Below are 23,837 nucleotides of genomic sequence, written 5' to 3' on the forward strand. Positions count from 1 at the left end.
ACAGTTGTGGCTGCTTTGTGTGATGTATTGTTGTCTCTACCTTCTTGCCCTTTGTGCTGTTGTCTGTGCCCAATAATGTTTGTACCCTGTTTTGTGCTGCTACCATGTTGTGTTGCTACCATGCTGTGTTGTCATGTGTTACTGCCTTGCTATGTTGTTGTCTTAGGTCTCTCTTTATGTAGTGTTGTGATGTCTCTCTTGTCGTGATGTGTGTTTTGTTCTATATTTATATTTTTAATCCCAGCCCCCGTCCCCGCAGGAGACCTTTTGCCTTTTGGTAGGCCATCATAGTACATAAGAATATGTTCTTAACTGACTTGCCTAGTTAAATTATTATTATTTTAATTGTGGATATGGGCTGATAGACTTGCCCAGTCTTTCAAAAACAGTGTCACGGTTAAGTTCACAAAATCACACTTTTATTTGTATGTGGCACGAGTAACACTAAGTCACCCCAAATGTGACTAGTCTGACCACACAGGCTAAACCAAGGCAATCATCATTATAAAAACAAATGGTTGTGTTATGAAATGCCCAACAGGAGCTCAGTATAAAATGTAAGTATTTTTTTTATCAAACAGAACTTGTCAGTGGTCCACTGTAAACAATGACTGTATGTTGTACTTGGCAGCAACAGAATGGATTGGAACATGGAGGGTGTTCATTTGGAATAGTCATATTACATTACTATTATAAAAGTAAGTCTTTTCCCGTTTACTAGTACTTAACCTAGGTGACTAGTCCTTTGCTCTGATGAGCCTTCAAACGTATACAGTTTTCGTACTCATCACTGCATTCTCTACCAGGAAGTTGGTTGGCCCTTTTTGATGTCAACTAGATTGATACATTGCTATGTTTTCATTTATAAAGCCCTTTTACAAAAACCATCACTGTACCTAACATCATTACTAACCTTTAGACCCCTGGTCTCAGGGATGATTAACTCTGGAAATTCCTTTGGTTTCTACTGAGTTAGGTAAATCAGCTTTTAGTTTTCTTGCACCTTATTTGTTGAACAATCTTCAAAATGTTCTGAAATGTGATGTTTTGGTGCTTCTAAGGTAATTCAGAAATCTGACTGAGGACCATACTACTGATGAATGTGTTTGTTTTTTGACCGTTTTTCTTCTGATCGCACTTTGTATTTTATATTTTAATATGTGTATTTTCTGTCATTTTTGTAATTCAGGGCTCATCTGTAAAAGAGACCTTAGTCTCAGTATGACTCCCAGATAAAATAAAGGTTCAATAAGTATCCCCTGTGGCTAGGCCAGGTAAACCACGTAGGCCTACTAATACCCCAGGTTTAAAGCCATTGAGTTAGATGTTAATTTGGGGTAGCCCCATCACATGGAGTATATCACGCTGCAGGGCGTATCTCCATGTCCTGCTGTATTACAGATAATGGGGTTACAGATGAGAGCATTCCCCACTCCTTCAGCCTCCATTTTCCCCAGGTACTCCTTATCAGGCCTCTGGAAGCCCTCCTTGACACTGGGGGGCAGAGAGTTGAGCAGCCCCTCCTCAACCAGCAGTCCACTAGGCATCAGGCTGTGGCACTCCTCCAGCTCGGCAGGAAGGCTCTCCAGCTGGTTCCCCCTCAGGTCCAACACCACCAGGTTGGTCAGCTCACTCACCTGCACGGTTGAGGTCAATTCCATTTCACTTCAGAAGCCTTTCCCAGAATTGTTTGTGTTATCAAGTCAACTCCTTTTCACTGGAATGAGTGACAAGGTGTTGACATGATAGCACAAACAGACTTGCACTAAGGCTATTCAATTCAGGAACAATACAATACGATATCCTTTATTGTCCATGTACATGGAAATTAATTTTGTGAAATCAGCATACAAATACACAACAAACAAAACAAAACACTATCATACATGCAATTCAGAAAACCCTGGAATGATAATAATTAATGCATACATAATTATTCACAGTCCCTGCCGCCTACTGTCCAACCATGTATTGGGCCTACATCTGTCTTTTAGAAAACCATTGAGGAAAATTTGAATTTCAGTTGACTTCCTGAATTGAAATAGAATTGACCCCAACTCTTCTCACTTACCTGGTGGGGGACCACTGACAGGTTGTTGTGACCTAGCAGTAGGGACTGGAGGGTCTTACACTGGAACATGCCTTCTGGGAGATGGTCAATCTAAGGTATAATAGATAAAACAAATGGATTCTGATTACAAAGTTGCAATTCAGCCTGTCGTTCTGATCTCTCTCTCTCTCAAAAAAAGGTACCTATATATTACCATTCTCTAAATACAATTTTATTTAACTAGGCAAGTCAGTTAAGAACAAATTCTTATTTTCAATGACGGCCTAGGAACAGTAGGTTAACTGCCTTGTTCAGGGGCAGAAGGACAGATTTGTACCTTGTCAGCTCAGGGATTCGATCTTGCAACCTTTCAGTTACAATGCTCTAACCACTAGGCTACGCTGCGACAATGATTTAACACTCAGTTTTTACACTTGCTTTATAAATCTTTTAGGATTGTGGGCTAAGTAAACACAATCAAATAGCCTACACAACTACAATGATGTCCACGTGTCTGTATGAAAAGAAAGTTCCCAAAAACTTGATTAATGAATGAACACATTAAACGTGCAATCATATATAATATACATACATTATTGTTAGACACATTGAGGAGCTGCAGTCTCTTCAGTTCCTGTATTTCAATGGGAATGGCAGACAGCTTGTTGTGACTGAGGTCTAGCAGATAGAGTCTGCTGCACAGGAACAGCTGTGCTGGCATGCAGCTGATGAGGTTATAACCCAGGTGAAGCTGCTCCAGGTTGCCAAGCACTCCAACGTGGACTGGGATGTAAGTGATACTGTTGTACTTCAGCTTCAGGATAGAGAGCTTGGGAAGGTGCTGGAAACTGATGATCTCCTCAATGGTTTTGAGGTTGTTCCCTTTGAGGTCTATTTCTTGCAGGTTCTTCAGGCTGAAGATATGACTCGGTATCCGCTGGAGATCACAGTTCAGTAGCTCCAAGCAGGTGAGCTGTGACATCATTTTCAGACTCTGCAGGACAGAGAGTTGGGTGCCTTCGTTGTCGACGGAAAGCTTCTGTATCGAGGGTATCGAGTTGGTAATCACTTTCGGCATCGTGGTGATGGTGCACTTGATGAATAACACCTTCAGATTCTTGAGCTTGGGTAGGCTGTTGACGAACGTTGTGTTGTCCTGATTGAACATATTTCCATACAGATAGAGCTCAGTCAGGTTACACAAACTGAAAACCCACCAGGGAGCCTGTTCCACCTCTGTGAACTTCATCCTCAGGATCCTCAGGTTCTCAGAGAGAAACCCCAGAGCCATGAGGTCTACGGTGGCAGGGGAATGATCCAGCCAGATCTCTCTCAGGTTCCCAAGCTGCGTAAGCTTCTGTGTGAGCCTAGGATCAGGTATCAGCTGCAGCTTGAGCACCTCCAGCTCCCTGATATCGAACACGGCCTCTGGGATGCCGCTGAGGAGCATGAGATGGAGCTCTATCTGGTCCTGAGCGTTACGCATCACCTTCTGGGTCAGCTTCTCTAAAGGCCACATGTAGTTCAGGTTGAGCTGCCTCAGTTTCTTCTCACTGACCTCTGAGAGGAAGACTGCAAAGCGTTTAGAGAACAGAGGGTTATACTGGTCCAGGAGGTGGAGGATGAAGGCAAAGTCATTCTTGACATCGGGGATGTCGCTAAAGCTGCTCTCCTCCCTCACTGAGTCAAAGGAGTACTCCCTGAGAGAGTTTCTCATCATCCACCAGAAGCTGTAGAAGCAAGTCAAGCTGTAAATGACCATCAGTACTGTGTAAACCAAGGAGAGGAGCCAGAAAATGGTGGCCAGTGAGTGAACACAGTGAAAGGGCTGAAACGGCATCAGCGCTTGGGAATCTACCACACAGTCAACGTCAAACAGGATATGTGAGGCTGCGTAAGGGATATAGGCCAAGGTGAACAGCAGAAACACAATCTTGGTGACTATCTGCCTCATATACAAGTGATAAATGATGTCTTTGTCCTCCACGTGTACCTTCAATTTCTTCACCTTCTCAAAGATAGCTTTGGCCTGCTCACCTTCCTTTTTGTCTAAAACGCTAAGAAACTCTGTCCCCATCGGCCTTCTGCTGCTATAGTCTGATGTTGAAGAGGTCTGGAGGGCAGGACTACACATGCTCATTGAGGGCTGGGCCCCACCCTGCTCTGCCACTGTCTCTGACAAGGCCCGGGTGGTCCAGGGAGAGTCACAGCATTTGTGTAGAATGGAGACAAAGTGCATGAGTCTGGAGCTGGTGCTAGGGTACTTGAACCACAAGTTGCTTATAATCACAAGAGCCAGAGTTTCTAGCATCACGACGTAGGGGAAGAACTTGGCGAACCAGTGGAGTTGTTTTTCGTAGCACACGGCGTCAACGTAAGCATACTGCTGAAGATCTAGCTTGTAAAGGCCCTTGGGGAGGAGAGGGAAGCTGGCTTCAGTAGTGACATTCCTTAATGTGGTGCCTCTATGGTTAAAAACCACACAGAAGTCATCTGATGTCATCTGACAGGGGACGCAGACGATCTTGCGGAGGGTGACCTGCAGGCAAGGGAATTTAAACATAAGGAAGCATCAGAAACGTCATAATAACCTGGAACTAAAGCCTTTTACACTGGGAGACAGATGGAATGACATTGAAAATAACAAGAGCTTGGTGAAGAAAATCACATTAAAACACAAATGAAACATTTTCTGTTAAAATTCCTTGCCTGCAGGGTTCCTCCGAGGGTTCCGATTGAGAACATCATGATGGAGAGGTAGTGGCTGAAGACGTCCCACCAGGGCTGGAGAACACGGTACAGGGACTGGCCCTGGGCAAAGTCCTTCAGCTCACCTTCTGAGAGCATCTCAGCTGCCTACATGGAAAAAAACTCATACATAAAGGAAGGAATAATAACAGTGTATTAAAAGCAAAAAAATATGTTTTAAGTGAGAAATTAGGCTGGTTTAAAGCCAAAAGAAATAAGGAAACATGAACACCACAAGGCCTAACTTCAACTATGCTCTACCAGGGTTTTGTGCAAATAAAACTAATATGAGTCAATTGGTTACAACAATGAGTTTGAAAACCAGTTTTGAGTTTAAACTCTGAAGCAAGTGTAGGGCAGGGGAGGCTGCCTGTAAAGTTAGACTACTTGTTTGATTTTCATGAAAAAGTGAGAGCCGATGTACTGTACTTTTGTCTTTACTAATCAATAATTGTATTATTAGCATTTTACCAGTAATGTTGTATTATCAAAATATGTTTAGAAGCTAGCTACAGTAGCTGCCTTAATAAGGCCCTCATCTAACGTTACATGACAGCTAGCTAACGTTAGCTAGTTAGCTTAAGTGTAGCTAGCTAGCTAATGATGTTACCTAAACAATACCTTTAACTAGCTAAATAGTAACCAACAAAACATTGACAAAAACCGTAGCTACTTCTATTGGTATTTTCTTTGAAGAACAACACGAACTTCATGTGAATCTGATGGCACACTGTTAGTTAGCTAATAACATCACAGATAGAACAACGAGAACATAATTGATAATATCTAACAAGAGAGTCTGAGAAAAAAGATGAACTGCCGATGAGCATTATTGACTAAGTGACAGCAAACTGCCCGCTGTAAATTAAGGAGACACAGACACACACACCTCCGCACACTGCTCCTAATCTGCAGGTTTTTTTTTGGTCTATAAACTTGTAGAGAGTATTTTGACAACATCTATTTAGGAATATTAAAACACTTCCTGTTTTTGTTCCCCGATCACGAGTATCATCAGATCCAACTATAAACGGTCAATTACGAATAAGAGTATGGCCAGGTTGGCATACCCCTAGTCTTTTCAAAGGCCGCCACCTCGACCTAGATGACAGCCTGGACACAGGGGTAGACGTAATATAGTAAATGTAAATCCGACACACTCTGATGTTATGTTTAGTCTGGTATCTATTCATTTGGGGATGTTAATCATCCATTGTGTATGATATGTTGCGAATTTGCTAAACATGATATTGTTTAAGAATTCCAATTTGTTGTGGCTAACATTAGCTAGGTGGCTAACGCTAACATTTGCTAGGCTAGGGGTTAGGGCTAGGGTTATAGGCTAGGGGTTAGGGGTAGGGTTAAATTTAGGGTTAGTGGTTAGGTTAAAGACTAATTAAAAGCCAATTTATGTTTGATCTGTCAATGTGGTCGAAGGCTCTATATGGAGGGTGTGACACAATTGCGCAGCCTCCGGAGGGATGCAGAGGCCAAATTTAGCTCTGTACCGGATCGCTGTGCGCCTCCAAAATGTTATAACAATGCAGAGAACACCGTATAGCTCCCGTTGACATAACTGATGGTCGGTAGATGGGGACGGGAGGTCCAGTATAAACACAAACTCACTTCCTTGACAACGTCCTTCACAACAGCTCTGCTCAACAGCTCCGTACTGCTCCGCGAAGCCCAATAAGTATGAATGCCTTGACTTCTGCAGATGCCTTATCACTGACGGCAGATTGACCATGCAGCATCTTTTAGCTAACATCCCTAGTAGTTACAAAGTAGCTAAAAAGTAGTAAGTAGTTGCAAAGTTGCCTAAATGCTAAAGTTGTTCATGATGAGATTTGAACAAGGGTCTAGCCAATGAGACCCAGCTGCGACCTAAAAGGCCTTCAGACCTGTAACCCATCCATTTCAACACCATACCTCAACGTTTTATGTCATCTAAAGAGAAGACGTGAGTTGTGTAGTTAATGGACTCGCACATGCTGTTTATATCATGTAAGCTAAAAGCCCATTTATGCTTGATCGGTGAATGTGGTTGGAGGCCTCATATGGAGGTTGTGACTCAATCGCGGAGCCTCTGGATGCATGCAAAGGCCAAATCAAGCTCCGTACCGCATCGCTATGTGCCCCTCAAATTGTTTAACAATGGGGCTCCATATAACTCCGTATTGACATGAATAGTTGAAAGTAGGTGGGGGCGGTACGTCCTGTATTCACAAACTGACTTTCTTGACAATTCCCTTCACAATAGCTCTGCTCTGCTAAGAGCAAGAAGCATGAAAGCCCTGAGATCGGCAGAGGCTGCATGTAGTAAATATCTGTACAGCCACTTCAGATTACAGATCACCATATGCAGAGCCTTTAAATATAGGGAAAAATGCATATTAGTGTTTGCAATGTCTGACCTTTGCAGGATTAATGGAGGCGGCATGGTCAAAACCGATGTCTGCATTGGCCCTGCAGCATTTACTGCGATACTTCTTGCGCTTTGCGGAGCAACACAGGCCTGTTGAGCAGAGTTGTTATGAAGGTAGATGTCAAAGAAGTGAGTTTGTGTTTATACAGGACCTCCAGCCACCCATCTACTGTCAACCAATCATGTCAATGCGGAGCTATACGGTGCCCTCCACATTGTTATAACATTTGGGAGGCGCAGTCGGTGGAGCTTAATTTGGCCTCTGGATGCCTCTGGAGGCACCGAAATTGCGTCACACCCTCTGACCACATTTTCTGATCAATTATACATTGACTTTTGGGCCTATTTGTTAGGTTTGGGAGTTTGATTTGTTATTATTAGCTTGTAACTAACACATATCGTTAATACAGTCTTTTGTATTGCTATTATTAGCCTATGCATTGCTACATGTGCGTTTATTGAGTGTTGCCATTGACTGTTATTTAAGCAGTGTTTATCACTGATGAAAGGATTTATATAGCATTACATGCACATAGATCCTATTCAATTCAATCATACAGTTGAAGTCAGAAGTTTACATACACTTAGGTTGGAGTCATTAAAACTCATTTTTCAACCACTCCATAAATTTCTTGTTAACAAACTATAGTTTTGGCAAGTCGGTTAGGTCATCTACTTTGTGCATGACACAAGTAATTTTTCCAACAATTGTTTATAGACAGATTATTTCACTTATAATTTACTGTATCACAATTCCAGTGGGTCAGAAGTTTACATACACTAAATTGACTGTGCCTTTAAACAGCTTGGAAAATTCCAGAAAATGATGTCATGGCTTTAGAAGCTTCTGATAGGCTAATTGACATCATTTGAGTCAATTGGAGGTGTACCTGTGGATGTATTTCAAGGCCTACCTTCAAACTCAGTGCCTCTTTGCTTGACATCATGGGAAAATAAAAATAAATCAGCCAAGACCTCAGAAAATAAATTGTAGACCTCCACAAGTCTGGTTCATCCTTGGGAGCAATTTCCAAATGCATGAAGGTACCACGTATGCAAGTATAAACACCATGGGACCACGCCGCCGTCATACCGCTCAGGAAGGAGACGCGTTCTGTCTCCTAGATGAACGTGCTTTGGTGCGAAAAGTGAAAATCAATCCCAGAACAACAGCAAAGGACCTTGTGAAGATGCTGGAGGAAACAGGTACCAAAGTATCTATTTTCACAGTAAAACGAGTCCTATATCGACGTAACCTGAAAGGACACTCAGCAAGGAAGAAGCCACAGCTACAAAACGACCATAAAAAGCCAGACTACGGTTTGCAACTGCACATGGGGACAAAGATCGTACTTTTTGGAGAAATGTCCTCTGATCTGATGAAACAAAAATAGAACTGTTTGGCCATAATGACCATTGTTATGTTTGGAGGAAAAAGGGGGAGGCTTGCAAGCCAAAGAACACCATCCCAAATGTGAAGCACGGGGGTGGCAGCATCATGTTGTGGGGGTGCTTTGCTGCAGGAGGGACTGGTGCACTTCACAAAATAGATGGCATCGCGAGGCAGGAAAATAATGTGGATATATTTACGCAACATCTCAAGACATCAGTCTTGAAGTTAAAGCTTGTTCGCAAATGGGTCTTCCAAATGGACAATGACCCCAAGCATACTTCCAAAGTTGTGGCAAAATGGCTTAAGGACAACAAAGTCAAGGTATTGGAGTGGCCATCTCAAAGCCCTGACCTCAATCCCATAGAAAATTTGTGGGCAGAACTGAAAAAGCGTGTGCGAGCAAGGAGGCCTACAAACCTGACTCAGTTACACCAGCTCTGTCAGGAGGAATGGGCCAAAATTCACCCAACTTATTGTGGAAGGCTACCCGAAACGTTTGACCCAAGTTAAACAATTTAAAGGCAATGCTACCAAATACTAATTGAGTGTATGTAAACTTGTGACCCACTGGGAATGTGATGAAAGAAATAAAAGCTGAAATAAATAATTCTCTCTACTATTATTCTGTCATTTCACATTCTTAAAATAAAGTGGTGATCCTAACTGACCTAAGAAAGGCAATTTTTACTAGGATTAAATGTCAGGAATTGTGAAAAACTACGTTTAAATATATTTGGCTAAGGTGTATGTAAACTTCCGACTTCAACTGTATGTGTAATTCTATGGTTACATCACTAGCTCTTGTATATGCCAGTAGCCATGCCTTTAAATAGATAACACATATTTTTGAGGAATATCATTTAGAGATGCCTAATGAATTAGAACAGGGGTTCCCAAAATGGTTTGCACCGTAGACCCTTTTTTAAAATTATTATTATTGCAAATTCATCAGGGATCCCCTCATAATATCAGAACCCAACTCCTTCAGAGTGTGAAAACAATACTCAACAACCATTTTTACTATGACTTCTGCAGTGCATGGCCAGACTAATCAGACCTTGAGCCCTGGAAAATATAATTTTATAGGCTCCACTCTTGGCATATCAGAGAGAAAAATGTCCAGGTTTAAAGCTAATTTCTTGCAAATGTACACATTCTGCCATGGGGCAGAGAGTAGATATTGAAGTTTTAAAGCAAACTTCTTGCAATTCTACACATTTTGCAAAGGGGCAGAGTGTGCCATTTGCAATTTTAAAGCCTAAATTACAGTGCATGTATGTTCAAAATAACATTTGGGGGGATTGAGTTGAAAAAATGTATCATTGATGGATTACTGTAGATACCAATATCCCTGTGAGCCTCCCAGGCCCGTGTTGTTTATCTAAAAGTTAAGAACATACATTGTGGATGAACAATATTACATTGTATTGTATTGAACACTCTAAACTTTTTCCACTAAATTATTGTCCAAAATTCGTTTAGTCTGTTGTTGCTAGCAATATAAAAAAAAATATTGTAAAAAAGAAATCAGATCTTCAGCAAGACCCCACTTTGGGAACCCCTATACAGTACTAGTTACATTTTTTTTGTCCTATCCCTTTATATCTAACCGAGTGGTAGGTCTGTATTGGTCTGAAACACAATTTGCTGCATGTACCTTTAATGTGGAGAGAAGTAGACACGCTCATTTTTCCCTTGGAATCCACCTTTTCCTCGAATTAAATATCGTAGGTCTATTCTTCAATTGTAAGTATGCTTGCAATTTCCTAAAGTCCGTTTCATGTACATGTCATTCTATTTTGCTTTGCTCGCTTTTGTTCAGAAATAATTTCAATGACGTGCAGTGAAGTTTCATGACAAAATTCATGAAATATATAACGTTACTGCTATTTGCTGCGGATATTTTAATACCTTTGGCTTCCAAATACATATGAGTTTCTTATTAATGTTGTACGTTTCGTAATTGAATACTTTGCGATTTAAAACTATTACGTTTTATAACTTTCTAAACGTTTTAATTTTAAACATGTATATCAGACTCTCTGAATCACGAAAGTGTCAATCATGAATGGTGTTGAGTGTATAACTACGGCCCATTCCATTCACTGATTTGATTGGTCAGAGTTGGGGGTGGGGATATTTTGCAGTGTAGAATCTTACGACGCAAAACGTGAGCTGGTTTTGCTAAACGCGTCTCCTCTCTCTATTTGCAAGTAAGTGAACTAGAATTTTTAGCTGCATATTTTATGATCCGTGCTATCCGGAATATTTGGGACGTCCCGACCCCATTGAAGTTTATATTTTATATGGGAATGGGTTAAGATTAGGGTAGGATCGTCCCAAGAATCCCGGATAGGGTTTAGGGTAGGGACGTTTAGTTCAGATCGACTCACTGGTTTCTAAAGCAAGCCAGCATCAGTTATCTTCCCATTCCAGCTCAGGCTTCATCATAGGTGCTTTTAGCAACGCTAGTCTATAACTGAAGCTGGTTAGTTTTAGGAAACCCTGAGTAGATCTGAACCAGTACCTGACGCCCAGAATCCTTCCATTCAAAGCCCCATTGGAGCTCTGCAACCAGAGCCCGACTGCCCCGACATTATACATTACTTTAGGCCCGGGTAAGGTCTTTTTTAAACATGATCAATAACTAGGGTACCGGCATGGTTTGGGTATCACTAAATTGATCACTAATATTTTGAAGCTGAGCCATTTCCATGTGCTCTCACTGCACAGTACAGTCATATGACTAAGATCATAACATGGTGTCAAAAGTGCTTTAACCTTGCCAAATATAAAACCAGGGAGATTATTTTACAGAAAATAATAGCCTAATGTTCCTTGAGTTTTGTCGGAGTTTAGAGGGATGAACAGTAGCTAACTACAGTCTGCCTCTTCATTGAGCAGAGTAGTCCAAGCAGAGCAGTTGCTGTGGATACTCATCGACTCGGAGCTGCCATGAGCAGAGCACATGCAGTGCCAGCTGCACACAATATTGGGACAGACGGAGAGGAGCTGCTAATCAGTTTAAAAACAAATGTATTGCAACAATGATAACAATATTACACATCAATACAGGGACATTCCTGTGAATACAATGAAAAATAAATGAAATAATAGAACAGGAAGCGACGCCCCCTGCCAAAAAAGAATAATTCAGGACATCATTAATATGTGACAAGCCAATGAGACATTAACAGACATTCAGTGACTTGATTTCTAATAATTGTTCTAATTTTTTTAAGTTTCACAAGTTTGGGGGATTTATGAAATTGTAACAGTTCAATGAAAAAAAACTACAAAATAAGGAATTTTTCCGCCCATTTACATTTGTGAATATAATATTTGGCCAAGAGAATAATAATGTTAATAAATAGTTATGATCAGAATTACAAGGATAGGCATAATGCCAATGCCAGAGGCATAATGCCAACATCATCAAAGGTTAACATAGGTAATTATTGAGATTTTATACACAACCATTCATGAATCTCAATCCATAGTTTACTAGAATGGCAGGATGAAGAAAATAAATGCTCTATAGATTATGAATCAAAGGAACAAAAAACTCAAGGCGTTTTGTCAAAATGGAGTCTTTTGTGCAAGAAATCATTAACAGGGTAGAAGGAAGAAAATACACTGCTCAAAAAAATAAAGGGAACACTTAGACAACACAATGTAACTCCAAATCAACCACACTTCTGTGAAATCAAACTGTCCACTTAGGAAGCAACACTGATTGACAATAAATGTCACATGCTGTTGTGCAAATGGAATAGACAACAGGTGGAAATTATAGGCAATTAGCAAGACACCCCCAATAAAGGAGTGGTTCTGCAGGTGGTGACCACAGACCACTTCTCAGTTCCTATGCTTCCTGGCTGATGTTTTGGTCACTTTTAAATGCTGGCGGTGTTTTCACTCTAGTGGTAGCATGAGACGGAGTCTACAACCCACACAAGTGGCTCAGGTAGTGCAGCTCATCCAGGATGGCACATCAATGCGAGCTGTGGCAAGAAGGTTTGCTGTGTCTGTCAGCGTAGTGTCCAGAGCATGGAGGCGCTACCAGGAGACAGGCCAGTACATCAGGAGACGTGGAGGAGGCCGTAGGAGGGCAACAATCCAGCAGCAGGACCGCTACCTCCGCCTTTGTGCAAGGAGGAGCACTGCCAGAGCCCTGCAAAATGACCTCCAGCAGGCCACAAATGTGCATGTGTCTGCTCAAACGGTCAGAAACAGACTCCATGAGGGTGGTATGAGGGCCCGACGTCCACAGGTGGGGGTTGTGCTTACAGCCCAACACCGTGCAGGACGTTTGGCATTTGCCAGAGAACACCAAGATTGACAAATTCGCCACTGGCGCCCTGTGCTCTTCACAGATGAAAGCAGGTTCACACTGAGCACATGTGACAGACGTGACAGAGTCTGGAGACGCCGTGGAGAAGGTTCTGCTGCCTGCAACATCCTCCAGCATGACCGGTTTGGCGGTGGGTCAGTCATGGTGTGGGGTGGCATTTCTTTGGGGGGCCACACAGCCCTCCATGTGCTCGCCAGAGGTAGCCTGACTGCCATTAGGTACCGAGATGAGATCCTCAGACCCCTTGTGAGACCATATGCTGGTGCGGTTGGCCCTGGGTTCCTCCTAATGCAAGACAATGCTAGACCTCATGTGGCTGGAGTGTGTCAGCAGTTCCTGCAAGAGGAAGGCATTGATGCTATGGACTGGCCCGCCCGTTCCCCAGACCTGAATCCAATTGAGCACATCTGGGACATCATGTCTCGCTCCACCTCATCAGGAGCATGCCCAGGCGTTGTAGGGAGGTCAAACAGGCACGTGGAGGCCACACACACTACTGAGCCTTATTTTGACTCGTTTTAAGGACATTACATCACAGTTGGATCAGCCTGTAGTGTGGTTTTCCACTTTAATTTTGAGTGTGACTCCAAATCCAGACCTCCATGGGTTGATAAATTGGATTTCCATTGATTATTTTTGTGTGATTTTGTTGTCAGCACATTCAACTATGTAAAGAAAAAAGTATTTAATAACATTATTTCATTCATTCAGATCTAGGATATGTTATTTTAGTGTTCCCGTTATTGTTTTGAGCAGTATATTTAAAAATGAGTTTCTTTAACTTTTGGGATAACTGGACAATTAAGGTGAAAGGTAGTCGCTTTTGACCATAGCATGGGTTGGTCACTTCCATAGCAATATATTGAATTATAAATCACCAAAAATGACTTCATTAACTGCCAATCGTATCCACTTATTGTTGCATTTTTTATCCAAAAGATTCACGTCATTAATTTGTTAACTTGGAAAACAGGGAACAACCTCATAATATAACAGTGTTCTTAGTAAGTCCAAGTAAAGGAAGTGGAATTGCTTTGCAAACCTTCATATATTCTCTCTTAAGTAATATTAACCTGGAATTTACCAATGAACTCATCAAACGGCAAAAACTCCCTAGTGTTGTCTACCAAATCGCATACAAAATACCCTTGTCAAACCAAAGGCCTTTGAAATTCGATTTCCTATTCATTTTAATAACTCTATTATTCCAAATCAATGTTTTGTGGGGGGGAAATTGTGCTTGAATATCATTTTCCAGAATAAAACAAATTGCTGGTGAAACTTAGACAATTTCACAGGTAATTTTGGAGGGTCAAAATCACATTTCATTAGGAATTCAAACATCTTCCATTAACTCACTGTAATCTAAAATATCTAAAACCAATTGTATATGGTTATGGAAACTCCTTCCTTTAATGAAGGCTGATTGAGTTTCACTGATTATATCATCAAGGCCTTTTTTCAGCCTATTGGCATAGACATGGGCTAGTAACTTATAGTCAGTTGTCAACAACGTTGTCCAGGTAAAGAGAGTCCTTCTTTGGTTTGGGTATAAGAACAATTAGTCCCTGTCTCAAAGAAGGAGGTAAGATAGCATTAGCAATACCCTCCTTGTAGACCGAAAGCAATAACTCTCTAATATCAGACCCCAAAATATCGATAGAATTCAGGAGTCAGGCCGTCCGGTCCAGGTGATTTACCTACAGGCATTTGTTTAATGGCTTGGTCCAACTCAGTAATATCTATATCAGAATCACAGAGTTTCTTAAACCTTTCTTCTATAGGCTTAACAGAGTTATTAACTGAATCAAAATAGGTATCCAAGTCGCCTTCTGAAAGATGAGATTGATATAGTGAACTGTAGAAAGAGTGTATTTTCTTATTAATCACTTCAAGATCACCAGATATAGTTTAATTTACATAAATGGATGTAATACTCCTCCTAGTCTGCCTACTCTCCTTCAAATTAAAGAAATAAGATGCCGTTTTTTCTTCACCTTTTTCAATCCATTTGGCCTTTGAATGGATGAAGGCACCCTGCGCCTTATCGTGTATATATGTCGTCTAGTTAACATTGGCATTTAGCAAGCTCTGCTTTTTCATCTTCATTTAAATCAAGTTTATTGCTCAGCCTGTTAATATCAACAATAATATACATCTGCTTGGAGAATCTTTTCCGAGCTAGCATTTTACCAGCAGTGATGGCAAGACCTCGAATTCTGAATTTAATCATTTCCCATTTGTTCGTGGAAGAAAGAGCAGAATCAAGACAGGTCTCTGCTAATCAGAGTTATCATGTCCGGGAATTGGACTAGTTTGAAAACTATGTCGCGGGTGAAAATGTATTGGTCACAGATTGCAGGTTTTTGGGCTACTTCTAAGTTGTACCACAGCTACCTGGCTGTGCAATCATTCAGTTCTAGTGATTTGTCTTCTGTTTATGGCAGAAATATAGTTAATCTTTTTTTTATTTTCTTCTCTGCTGTACCTTTTGGGATCATCAGTTTTGTATTGCAGTGTTGATCTGTCAAATGAAAAATGTTATTGATCTGCACTGTTTTGTAGATATGAACATTACACGTCGAACCCTCAGCTCTGCATGCCGCTTGATTAAGATCAACTGTATCAGAAACTTCTCCTACTCACAGGTGAGTGTTATGACATGTTTATAACATTGTTATAGCCTAATATCATGTGTGTAGATGTTCTTGCTTAATCCTGGCATCTCTATTTCTTTGTCTCAGTGTGTTATGACATCATCAAGGCATACAAACTCCAAAAGGATTGAGGGACTGGACAAGAATGTTTGGTAAGTTCGTTGCCAGGTTACCACGACCTGTACGTTGGACCCACTTACGAAACCAGGGTAGCACCTGGCAGGAATGAGTCTCAAACTCTGCCAACCACTTTGCTTTGCGGTGTGCAACTCAGTGGTTCATTGGATGGTGTATACCATGTGTATCCCGTGCATACGAATAATGCAACTTGAAAGGAACTTTAAACTCCAATAATGGGGGGGGTCGTAACGTGCTTAAAAAACATTCCTTCATTTCATGAATTAAAGGCACAGTAACTAACTGTCAGTGTTGGTGTCAGGGTGGCCTTCACCTCGGTGGCAGCAGACCCCACCATAGTGAACCTGGGCCAGGGCTACCCCGACATTCCTCCCCCAGCCTACGTCAAGGAGGGCCTGGCTAACGCTGCTGCAGTGGACAAGCTCAACCAGTACACAAGAGGCTTTGTAAGTCTAATAACAGAGTATCTTATCTATTGAAATGTGATATTTTAGGCCTACATTTAGTGCACCAACATATAGTCATTGGCACCGGCAGGCATATTAACTGTTCAATGATGTACCATACCAGCCAGCCAGCCAGCCAGCCAGCCAGCCAGTCAGCCTGCCAGCCAGTCAGCCTGCCAGCCAGCCTGCAACTGTATAGATTCACGTATGTGTAAGTTCTAGATCATTCTGAGCTAAACTGGTCAACTGTGGTCATGTAGTGTATAACAGGGTGGTGGTCACTTTACAGTACAGTACACAGCAAGCTCTGTTAGTTAAATAAAACATTGGTATTAGATTGCCTCCAGTCATGTGTAAGTGTACATGATCTTGTATTGCTTCTCTGACACTAGTACTTTGTTTGGTCTCTTACAGGGCCACCCGTCTCTGGTGAAGGCTCTTTCTCAGGTGTATGGGAAAGTGTATGGACACCAGATTGATCCTTTCAAGGAGATACTGGTCACAGTAGGTGGCTATGGATCCTTGTTCAGTACCATGCAGGCACTGGTGGAAGTGGGAGATGAGGTGAGGGGTTGTTCTTTGTTTAAACCTACTGACTAATATTTAGCCTGGTACCAGAACTGTTTGTGTTGTATTGCCAACTCCTATGGTCGTAACAAACAGATTTGGGACCAGGCTAGGACATGTTACCCTTTTTGAACCATTTTCACATTTTGATAATGTTTCATAAAAGTTACACCTGTATCTGTAATCTCTCCTCTCCAGGTTATAATTATCGAACCCTTCTTTGATTGCTATGTACCCATGGTTCGAATGGCAGGGGCAACACCTGTCTTGATACCATTACGACTTGTAAGTCTACTACTATTCAAAAATATTATAGACTGAGGTTTTGAGTAATTGTGGGAAACATACATATTGCAGAATGACATGCAGTGTTTGACTTCTCTCTTGTCTTCCTCACGAACATCTCAGAGATCCAATAAAGAGACTAGTAGTGTTTCCAGTGCTGACTGGGTCCTGGATCCAGAGGAACTAGCCAGTAAATTCACCTCTAAGACCAAGGCCATCATTATTAACACTCCCAACAACCCCATTGGGAAGGTAAGTGTGGCAGCAGGTAGCCTAGTGGTTAGAGCGTTGGGCCAGTAACTGAAAGTTTTGCTGGATCGAATCCCCGAGCTGACAGAGTAAAAATCTGTTGTTCTGCCCCTGAACAAGGCAGTTAACCCACCGTTCCCCGGGCGCCAAAGATGTGGATGTTGACTATGGCAGCCCCCCCGCACCTCTCTGATTCAGAGGGGTTGGGTTAAATGCAGAAGACACATTTCAGTTGAAGGCATTCAGTTGTACAACTGACAAATCCCCCTTTCCTCTGCGGCAATTCTCATGAAGTAGGCCTAGTACAATTGAGTGATTACTGTCTAGCCATTACGTCCGAGAAACATTTTTCCAATTTGTTCCACCATCTGAACTATGCCCTCTTGGTTCCACCATCTGAACTATGACCTCTTGGTTCCACCATCTGAACTATGCCCTCTTGGTTCCACCATCTGAACTATGACCTCTTGGTTCCGCCATCTGAACTATGACCTCTTGGTTCCGCCATCTGAACTATGACCTCTTGGTTCCACCATCTGAACTATGACCTCTTGGTTCCACCATCTGAACTATGACCTCTTGGTTCCACCATCTGAACTATGCCTTCTTGGTTCCACCATCTGAACTATGCCTTCTTGGTTCCACCATCTGAACTATGACCTCTTGGTTCCACCATCTGAACTATGCCTTCTTGGTTCCACCATCTGAACTATGCCTTCTTGGTTCCACCATCTGAACTATGCCTTCTTGGTTCCACCATCTGAACTATGACCTCTTGGTTCCACCATCTGAACTATGCCTTCTTGGTTCCACCATCTGAACTATGACCTCTTGGTTCCACCATCTGAACTATGCCTTCTTGGTTCCACCATCTGAACTATGCCTTCTTGGTTCCACCATCTGAACTATGCCTTCTTGGTTCCACCATCTGAACTATGCCTTCTTGGTTCCACCATCTGAACTATGCCTTCTTGGTTCCACCATCTGAACTATGCCTTCTTGGTTCCACCATCTGAACTATGACCTCTTGGTTCCACCATCTGAACTATGACCTCTTGGTTCCACCATCTGAACTATGACCTCTTGGTTCCACCATCTGAACTATGACCTCTTGGTTCCACCATCTGAACTATGCCTTCTTGGTTCCACCATCTGAACTATGACCTCTTGGCGAGGTCTCCCTTGTGAAATAATTATTCTGGCCTAAATGATTCACCCTGGTTAAATAAATAAAGACTTAAATACATCACTACCCTGTCCCTATCACAGTGAGTTTCTGTGTTTAATCCATTTCCCATATTCCAGATATTCACCAAGGATGAGCTTCAGTCTATCTCCAACCTCTGCATCAAACACGACACTCTGTGCATCAGTGATGAGGTTTATGAATGGCTCATCTACAAGGGACACCAACACATCAAAATAGGTACTGTACTTCCAGCGTTTTTAGGCTGTGAACATAATTCCTCACATCATATAAGGAAACAGCTGTGTTTTGTGTTTAGTTCAATGTAGTTTAGTTTCATTCTGTTTAGTTCAGTTTAATAGTTTGTCTACCTCGGTTACAGTTTCCTCAGCCCTCTTTTTGTTTTGCTAGCCACTCTTCCTGGCATGTGGGACAGAACAATTACCATCAGCAGTGCAGGGAAGACCTTTAGTGTGACGGGCTGGAAGGTAAGGGCTGGGATTGATTTACCATGGGAAACCTCTGTCATGACTTCTAGAGAGTAGGGATTCCTGTTACCATGGGAAACCTCTGTCATGACTTCTAGAGAGTAGGGATTCCTGTTACCATGGGAAACCTCTGTCATGACTTCTAGAGAGTAGGGATTCCTGTTACCATGGGAAACCTCTGTCATGACTTCTAGAGAGTAGGGATTCCTGTTACCATGGGAAACCTCTGTCATGACTTCTAGAGAGTAGGGATTCCTGTTACCATGGGAAACCTCTGTCATGACTTCTAGAGAGTAGGGATTCCTGTTACCATGGGAAACCTCTGTCATGACTTCTAGAGAGTAGGGATTCCTGTTACCATGGGAAACCTCTGTCATGACTTCTAGAGAGTAGGGATTCCTGTTACCATGGGAAACCTCTGTCATGACTTCTAGAGAGTAGGGATTCCTGTTACCATGGGAAACCTCTGTCATGACTTCTAGAGAGTAGGGATTCCTGTTACCATGGGAAACCTCTGTCATGACTTCTAGAGAGTAGGGATTCCTGTTACCATGGGAAACCTCTGTCATGACTTCTAGAGAGTAGGGATTCCTGTTACCATGGGAAACCTCTGTCATTACTTCTAGAGAGTAGGGATTCCTGTTACCATGGGAAACCTCTGTCATGACTTCTAGAGAGTAGGGATTCCTGTTACCATGGGAAACCTCTGTCATGACTTCTAGAGAGTAGGGATTCCTGTTACCATGGGAAACCTCTGTCATTACTTCTAGAGAGTAGGGATTCCTGTTACCATGGGAAACCTCTGTCATGACGTTTAGAGTATTATGTGTGTGTGTTCCCCGTTTGTTTTATTACGTGTGTTTGTGTGTGTTTGATCATGTGAAGTTTAGTTTAAATGGTTGTGTATATTCTAACCAGTAGTCTTTGTTGTGCAGCTTGGCTGGTCTATAGGGCCAGAACACTTGATAAAGCACCTTCAGACTGTTATGCAGAACACCTTGTACACCTGTCCAACACCGCTGCAGGTAAGGCCTGCTCATCATTGTAGCAACATGTATTCCGTTGAAGTGTTAAGAAATCAAATGAGTGGGAATTCAAATACTGTTGTAAAACCCAAACCCTCATCACAACACATTTTGCCTTGTGAGAGAATGGAAACCCAAAGAACATGCTATTCCCTATATAATACACTACTTTTGACCAGGGCCCGTAGGGCTTTGAATAATGTATGTGTATCAAGACTATGATCTGTTTCTGCAGGAGGCTGTGGCCCAGGGCCTGCTGAGGGACTATGAGCTGATGGGTCGGCCTGAGTGTTACTTCTCCTCTCTGGCCGTGGAGCTGGAGGGGAAGAGGGACCGCATGGCTGCTATCCTACAGGACGTTGGCATGTCACCTATCATACCTGAGGGAGGGTACTTCATGTGCGTGGACGTCACACCCCTTAGTAAGATACACTTTTATGAAAATAGTACATTTTTACTTGGTTGTTGTGTAGATGTGATAATAACAGTGTGGTAAAGATGACATAAGATCTTCCATTTGCTGTAATGTCCAAGGAAATTAGGAAATAAAGATAAACTGGGCCAGGCTAACGCTAAACTGGGCCAGGCTAACGCTAAGCTGTGCCAGGCTAACGCTAAGCTGGGCCAGGCTTACGCTAAGCTGGACCAGGCTAACTCTAAACTGGGCCAGGCTAACGCTAAGCTGGGCCAGACTAGCGGAAAACTGGACCAGGCTACCAAACAGGCTTGGGATGATCAGAAGTGGAAAGGTCCTGTCTCTGTCTTATTTAACAGTAGGTAACAGGACGGACCAAACATAAAGAGTTTGTACCTGCAGACTGTTGGCATAACAACTACAAGGACCCTTCATTATTAACTGGCTGTAGTTTGACCCTACTATATTTTTCATGGTTGTAGATCAGGACTTGTCTCATATGGGAGATGATGAGCCTTACGACTACAAGTTTGTCAAGTGGATGATTAAGGAGAAGGTAAAAAAGCCAACAGCTTGATGCCACATCTTATCTGCGTTTCAAATGGCACCCTATTCCCTTTATTCATTTGTATTTATTTAACCTTTATTTAACTAGGCAAGTTAGTTAAGAACAAATTCTTAATTACAATGACGGCCTACCCCGGCCAAACCCGGACGACGCTGGGCCAATTGTGCGCCGCCCTATGGGACTCCCAATCACGGCCGGTTGTGATACAGCCTGAAATCATACCAGGGTCTGTAGTGACTCCTCTATGCACTGAGATGCAGTGCCTTAGACCTCTGCGCCACTCGGGAGCCCGTATATTGTACTACCTTTGGCCAGTCGAAAGTAGTGCACTACAATAGGGAATACAATAGGGTGCCATTTGGGATAGCTCTGTGGTAACAGTAGTTTTAGGGAACATTTTAACATGAAATATCACTTACTATCACACAATGAATGCAGAGTAATTGCTGTATGTTAACATTGTAGGTAGTATAAATGGCGTGTTGAATGAAGCACTAGTTCACGAGGATAATTACTATCAACAAGTTGAACTCTCCAGAGTGTGTTGACGTGTGTTTGTTATTGTCGTGGTTTTGTTGTAGAAACTGGCAGCCATTCCGGTCACAGCGTTCTGTGGTGATGCTTCCAAGAAGCAGTTTGAGAAATACATCCGTCTATGCTTCATCAAGGTAAACATGGGTTCTCTCATTCAGAAAAACGGACTTTCTCACAGGCCAGTTCATTAGACATAAAGAGTGGACCGTGTTAAAAGATTGGGTTTAGATGTATTCTTTCGGTTTGGTTTAACATGATAATGTGAATATTGGAAAACGTATCTCATCACCTGTCTGTGTGTCTCTGTAGCAAGACAGCACTCTGGATGCAGCGGAAGCTATCCTCAAGAACTGGAACAAGTAAAATAAGTCCTCTTGGATGTAAGGGTTTGTCTCAAGACCCTCTCTTTTTACTGTGACACCCCGATAACACCTTACTTTGTAGGACAGGTATGCCCTGTTTATATTTGTAGACATCTTCGTGTTTTTATGTTATTTTATTCATGTATTTTATTGCCTTTTTATTTTAGTTTTATCTAATTTGATTGGATTTTATATGACACACATAGAATGGATTAACTTCCAGGTTTGAATTTCCTCTTTGTGACATAAGCGCTTGCTGAGTAGCACTCGTCATCCTGTCAACATTGTTTTCCTGTACCCTTCATATGATGGATAGAACAGTTTTAACCCTGTGCAGCCCTCCTGGTTTGGTGTTGTATTTAATTTGTGAATAAAAAATATTACTTTTAAAATATCAGGAATTCAGGCAGTTCTAACCTACATAGGTAGCTAAAACAGAATGTGGTTCTGTGTATGATAAGACTGTTAGTAAAATAACTTTTTTGTCACATTAATGTATTGGTAAAACAAGGATAGTACACCAGAGGAGGCTGGTGGGAGGAGATCTAGATACATGATGTGATAGGACACACCTACTGTAGAGGCATTATATACCAAGTGGAAATAAGCAGGGAGTATCTATGGCTACGCTGTGTGTACTTTGCACTAGCAATCCTAGCTTTCAGTAGAACCTCGTCTGCCTGTTGATGTCCGACCAGTGGATTGAGCTGGTGAATTATGGGCACATTACAGTATCCCACCACACCTTTTATAACAGAGGCCAGTTGAGTTTTTATAAAGACTGTTCTTACTTCACAGCTAGCTTGGTTTTATAGACTGTTCATACTTCACAGCTAGCTTGGTTTTATAGACTGTTCATACTTCACAGCTAGCTTGGTTTTATAGACTGTTCATACTTCACAGCTAGCTTGGTTTTATAGACTGTTCATACTTCACAGCTAGCTTGGTTTTATAGACTGTTCATACTTCACAGCTAGCTTGGTTTTATAGACTGTTCATACTTCACAGCTAGCTTGGTGTTATAGACTGTTCACAGCTCCTAGCTAGAATTTGGTGTTTCTTTCTGTTTAAACCAGTAAGATGCATTGGCTAATACCTTGCAGTCCTGTTTGTACAGTGAGGGGAAAAAAGTATTTGATCCCCTGCTGATTTTGTGCGTTTGCCCACTGACAAAGAAATGATCAGTCTATAATTTTAATGGTAGGTTTATTTGAACAGTGAGAGACAGAATAACAACAACAAAATCCAGAAAAACACATGTCAAAAATGTTATAAATTGATTTGCATTTTAATGAGGGAAATAAGTATTTGACCCCCTCTCAATCAGAAAGATTTCTGGCTCCCAGGTGTCTTTTATACAGGTAACGAGCTGAGATTAGGAGCACACTCTTAAAGGGAGTGCTCCTAATCTTTGCTTGTTACCTGTATAAAAGACACCTGTCCACAGAAACAATCAATCAATCAGATTCCACACTCTCCACCATGGCCAAGACCAAAGAGCTCTCCAAGGATGTCAGGGACAAGATTGTAGACCTACACAAGGCTAGAATGGACTACAAGACCATCGCCAAGCAGCTTGGTGAGAAGGTGACAACAGTTGGTGGGATTATTCGCAAATGGAAGAAACACAAAAGAACTGTCCATCTTCCTCGGCCTGGGGCTCCATGCAAGATCTCACCTCGTGGAGTTGCTATGATCATGAGAACGGTAAGGAATCAGCCCAGAACTACACGGGAGGATCTTGTCAATGATCTCAAGGCAGCTGGGACCATAGTCACCAAGAAAACAATTGGTAACACACTACGCCGTGAAGGACTGAAATCCTGCAGCGCCCGCAAGGTCCCCCTGCTCAAGAAAGCACATATACATGCCCGTCTGAAGTTTGCCAATGAACATCTGAATGATTCAGAGGACAACTGGGTGAAAGTGTTGTGGTCAGATGAGACC

The 23,837-nt window shown here is 42.1% G+C and overlaps 2 protein-coding genes across 8 annotated transcripts; one reads left to right on the forward strand and one right to left on the reverse strand.

The window, feature by feature from the left end:
* Window positions 1-397: 397 nt before the first annotated feature.
* Window positions 398-10,396, reverse strand: LOC106560651 (volume-regulated anion channel subunit LRRC8B). 4 transcript variants are annotated; one of them, XM_014123732.2, is made up of 5 exons: window positions 10,274-10,396; window positions 4,760-4,906; window positions 2,643-4,589; window positions 2,072-2,161; window positions 398-1,637 (listed from the first exon to the last, which is right to left on the reverse strand). In XM_014123732.2, exons 2-5 carry the CDS (start codon window positions 4,895-4,897, stop codon window positions 1,347-1,349), a joined length of 2,466 nt encoding a protein of 821 aa, XP_013979207.1. In that variant the 5' UTR covers window positions 4,898-4,906; window positions 10,274-10,396; the 3' UTR covers window positions 398-1,346. The 4 variants fall into 4 exon arrangements, with proteins under 4 accessions (XP_013979207.1, XP_045543904.1, XP_013979205.1 ...); XM_045687948.1 differs by lacking the exon at window positions 10,274-10,396 and adding an exon at window positions 7,213-7,324; XM_014123730.2 differs by lacking the exon at window positions 10,274-10,396 and adding an exon at window positions 5,688-5,907.
* On the forward strand, window positions 10,232-22,284 carry kat3 (Kynurenine--oxoglutarate transaminase 3). Of its 4 annotated transcripts, none has more exons than XM_014123721.2 (14): window positions 10,232-10,362; window positions 15,536-15,618; window positions 15,715-15,779; window positions 16,067-16,211; window positions 16,626-16,775; window positions 16,977-17,063; window positions 17,187-17,315; window positions 18,618-18,738; window positions 18,910-18,986; window positions 19,922-20,011; window positions 20,247-20,433; window positions 20,909-20,982; window positions 21,576-21,662; window positions 21,838-22,284. In XM_014123721.2, exons 2-14 carry the CDS (start codon window positions 15,538-15,540, stop codon window positions 21,889-21,891), a joined length of 1,347 nt encoding a protein of 448 aa, XP_013979196.1. In that variant the 5' UTR covers window positions 10,232-10,362; window positions 15,536-15,537; the 3' UTR covers window positions 21,892-22,284.
* Window positions 22,285-23,837: the final 1,553 nt, after the last annotated feature.

Source organism: Salmo salar, chromosome ssa10, assembly GCF_905237065.1.
Source record: "Salmo salar chromosome ssa10, Ssal_v3.1, whole genome shotgun sequence".
In the NCBI taxonomy this organism is placed as follows: domain Eukaryota; kingdom Metazoa; phylum Chordata; class Actinopteri; order Salmoniformes; family Salmonidae; genus Salmo; species Salmo salar.

Bases quoted from the DNA above. Each gene is read 5' to 3' on its own strand.
- LOC106560651 (XM_014123732.2), bottom strand. From the start codon at position 4,897: ATGCTCTCAGAAGGTGAGCTGAAGGACTTTGCCCAGGGCCAGTCCCTG. The intron at 2,162-2,642 runs GTATGTATATTA...ATTATACCTTAG, and splicing joins TCAATGTGTCTAACAATAAT to ATTGACCATCTCCCAGAAGG. The intron at 1,638-2,071 runs GTAAGTGAGAAG...TCAACCGTGCAG, and splicing joins TGTCAGTGGTCCCCCACCAG to GTGAGTGAGCTGACCAACCT.
- kat3 (XM_014123721.2), top strand. From the start codon at position 15,538: ATGAACATTACACGTCGAACCCTCAGCTCTGCATGCCGCTTGATTAAG. The intron at 17,316-18,617 runs GTAAGTGTGGCA...CCCATATTCCAG, and splicing joins CCAACAACCCCATTGGGAAG to ATATTCACCAAGGATGAGCT. The intron at 20,434-20,908 runs GTAAGATACACT...TCATGGTTGTAG, and splicing joins CGTGGACGTCACACCCCTTA to ATCAGGACTTGTCTCATATG.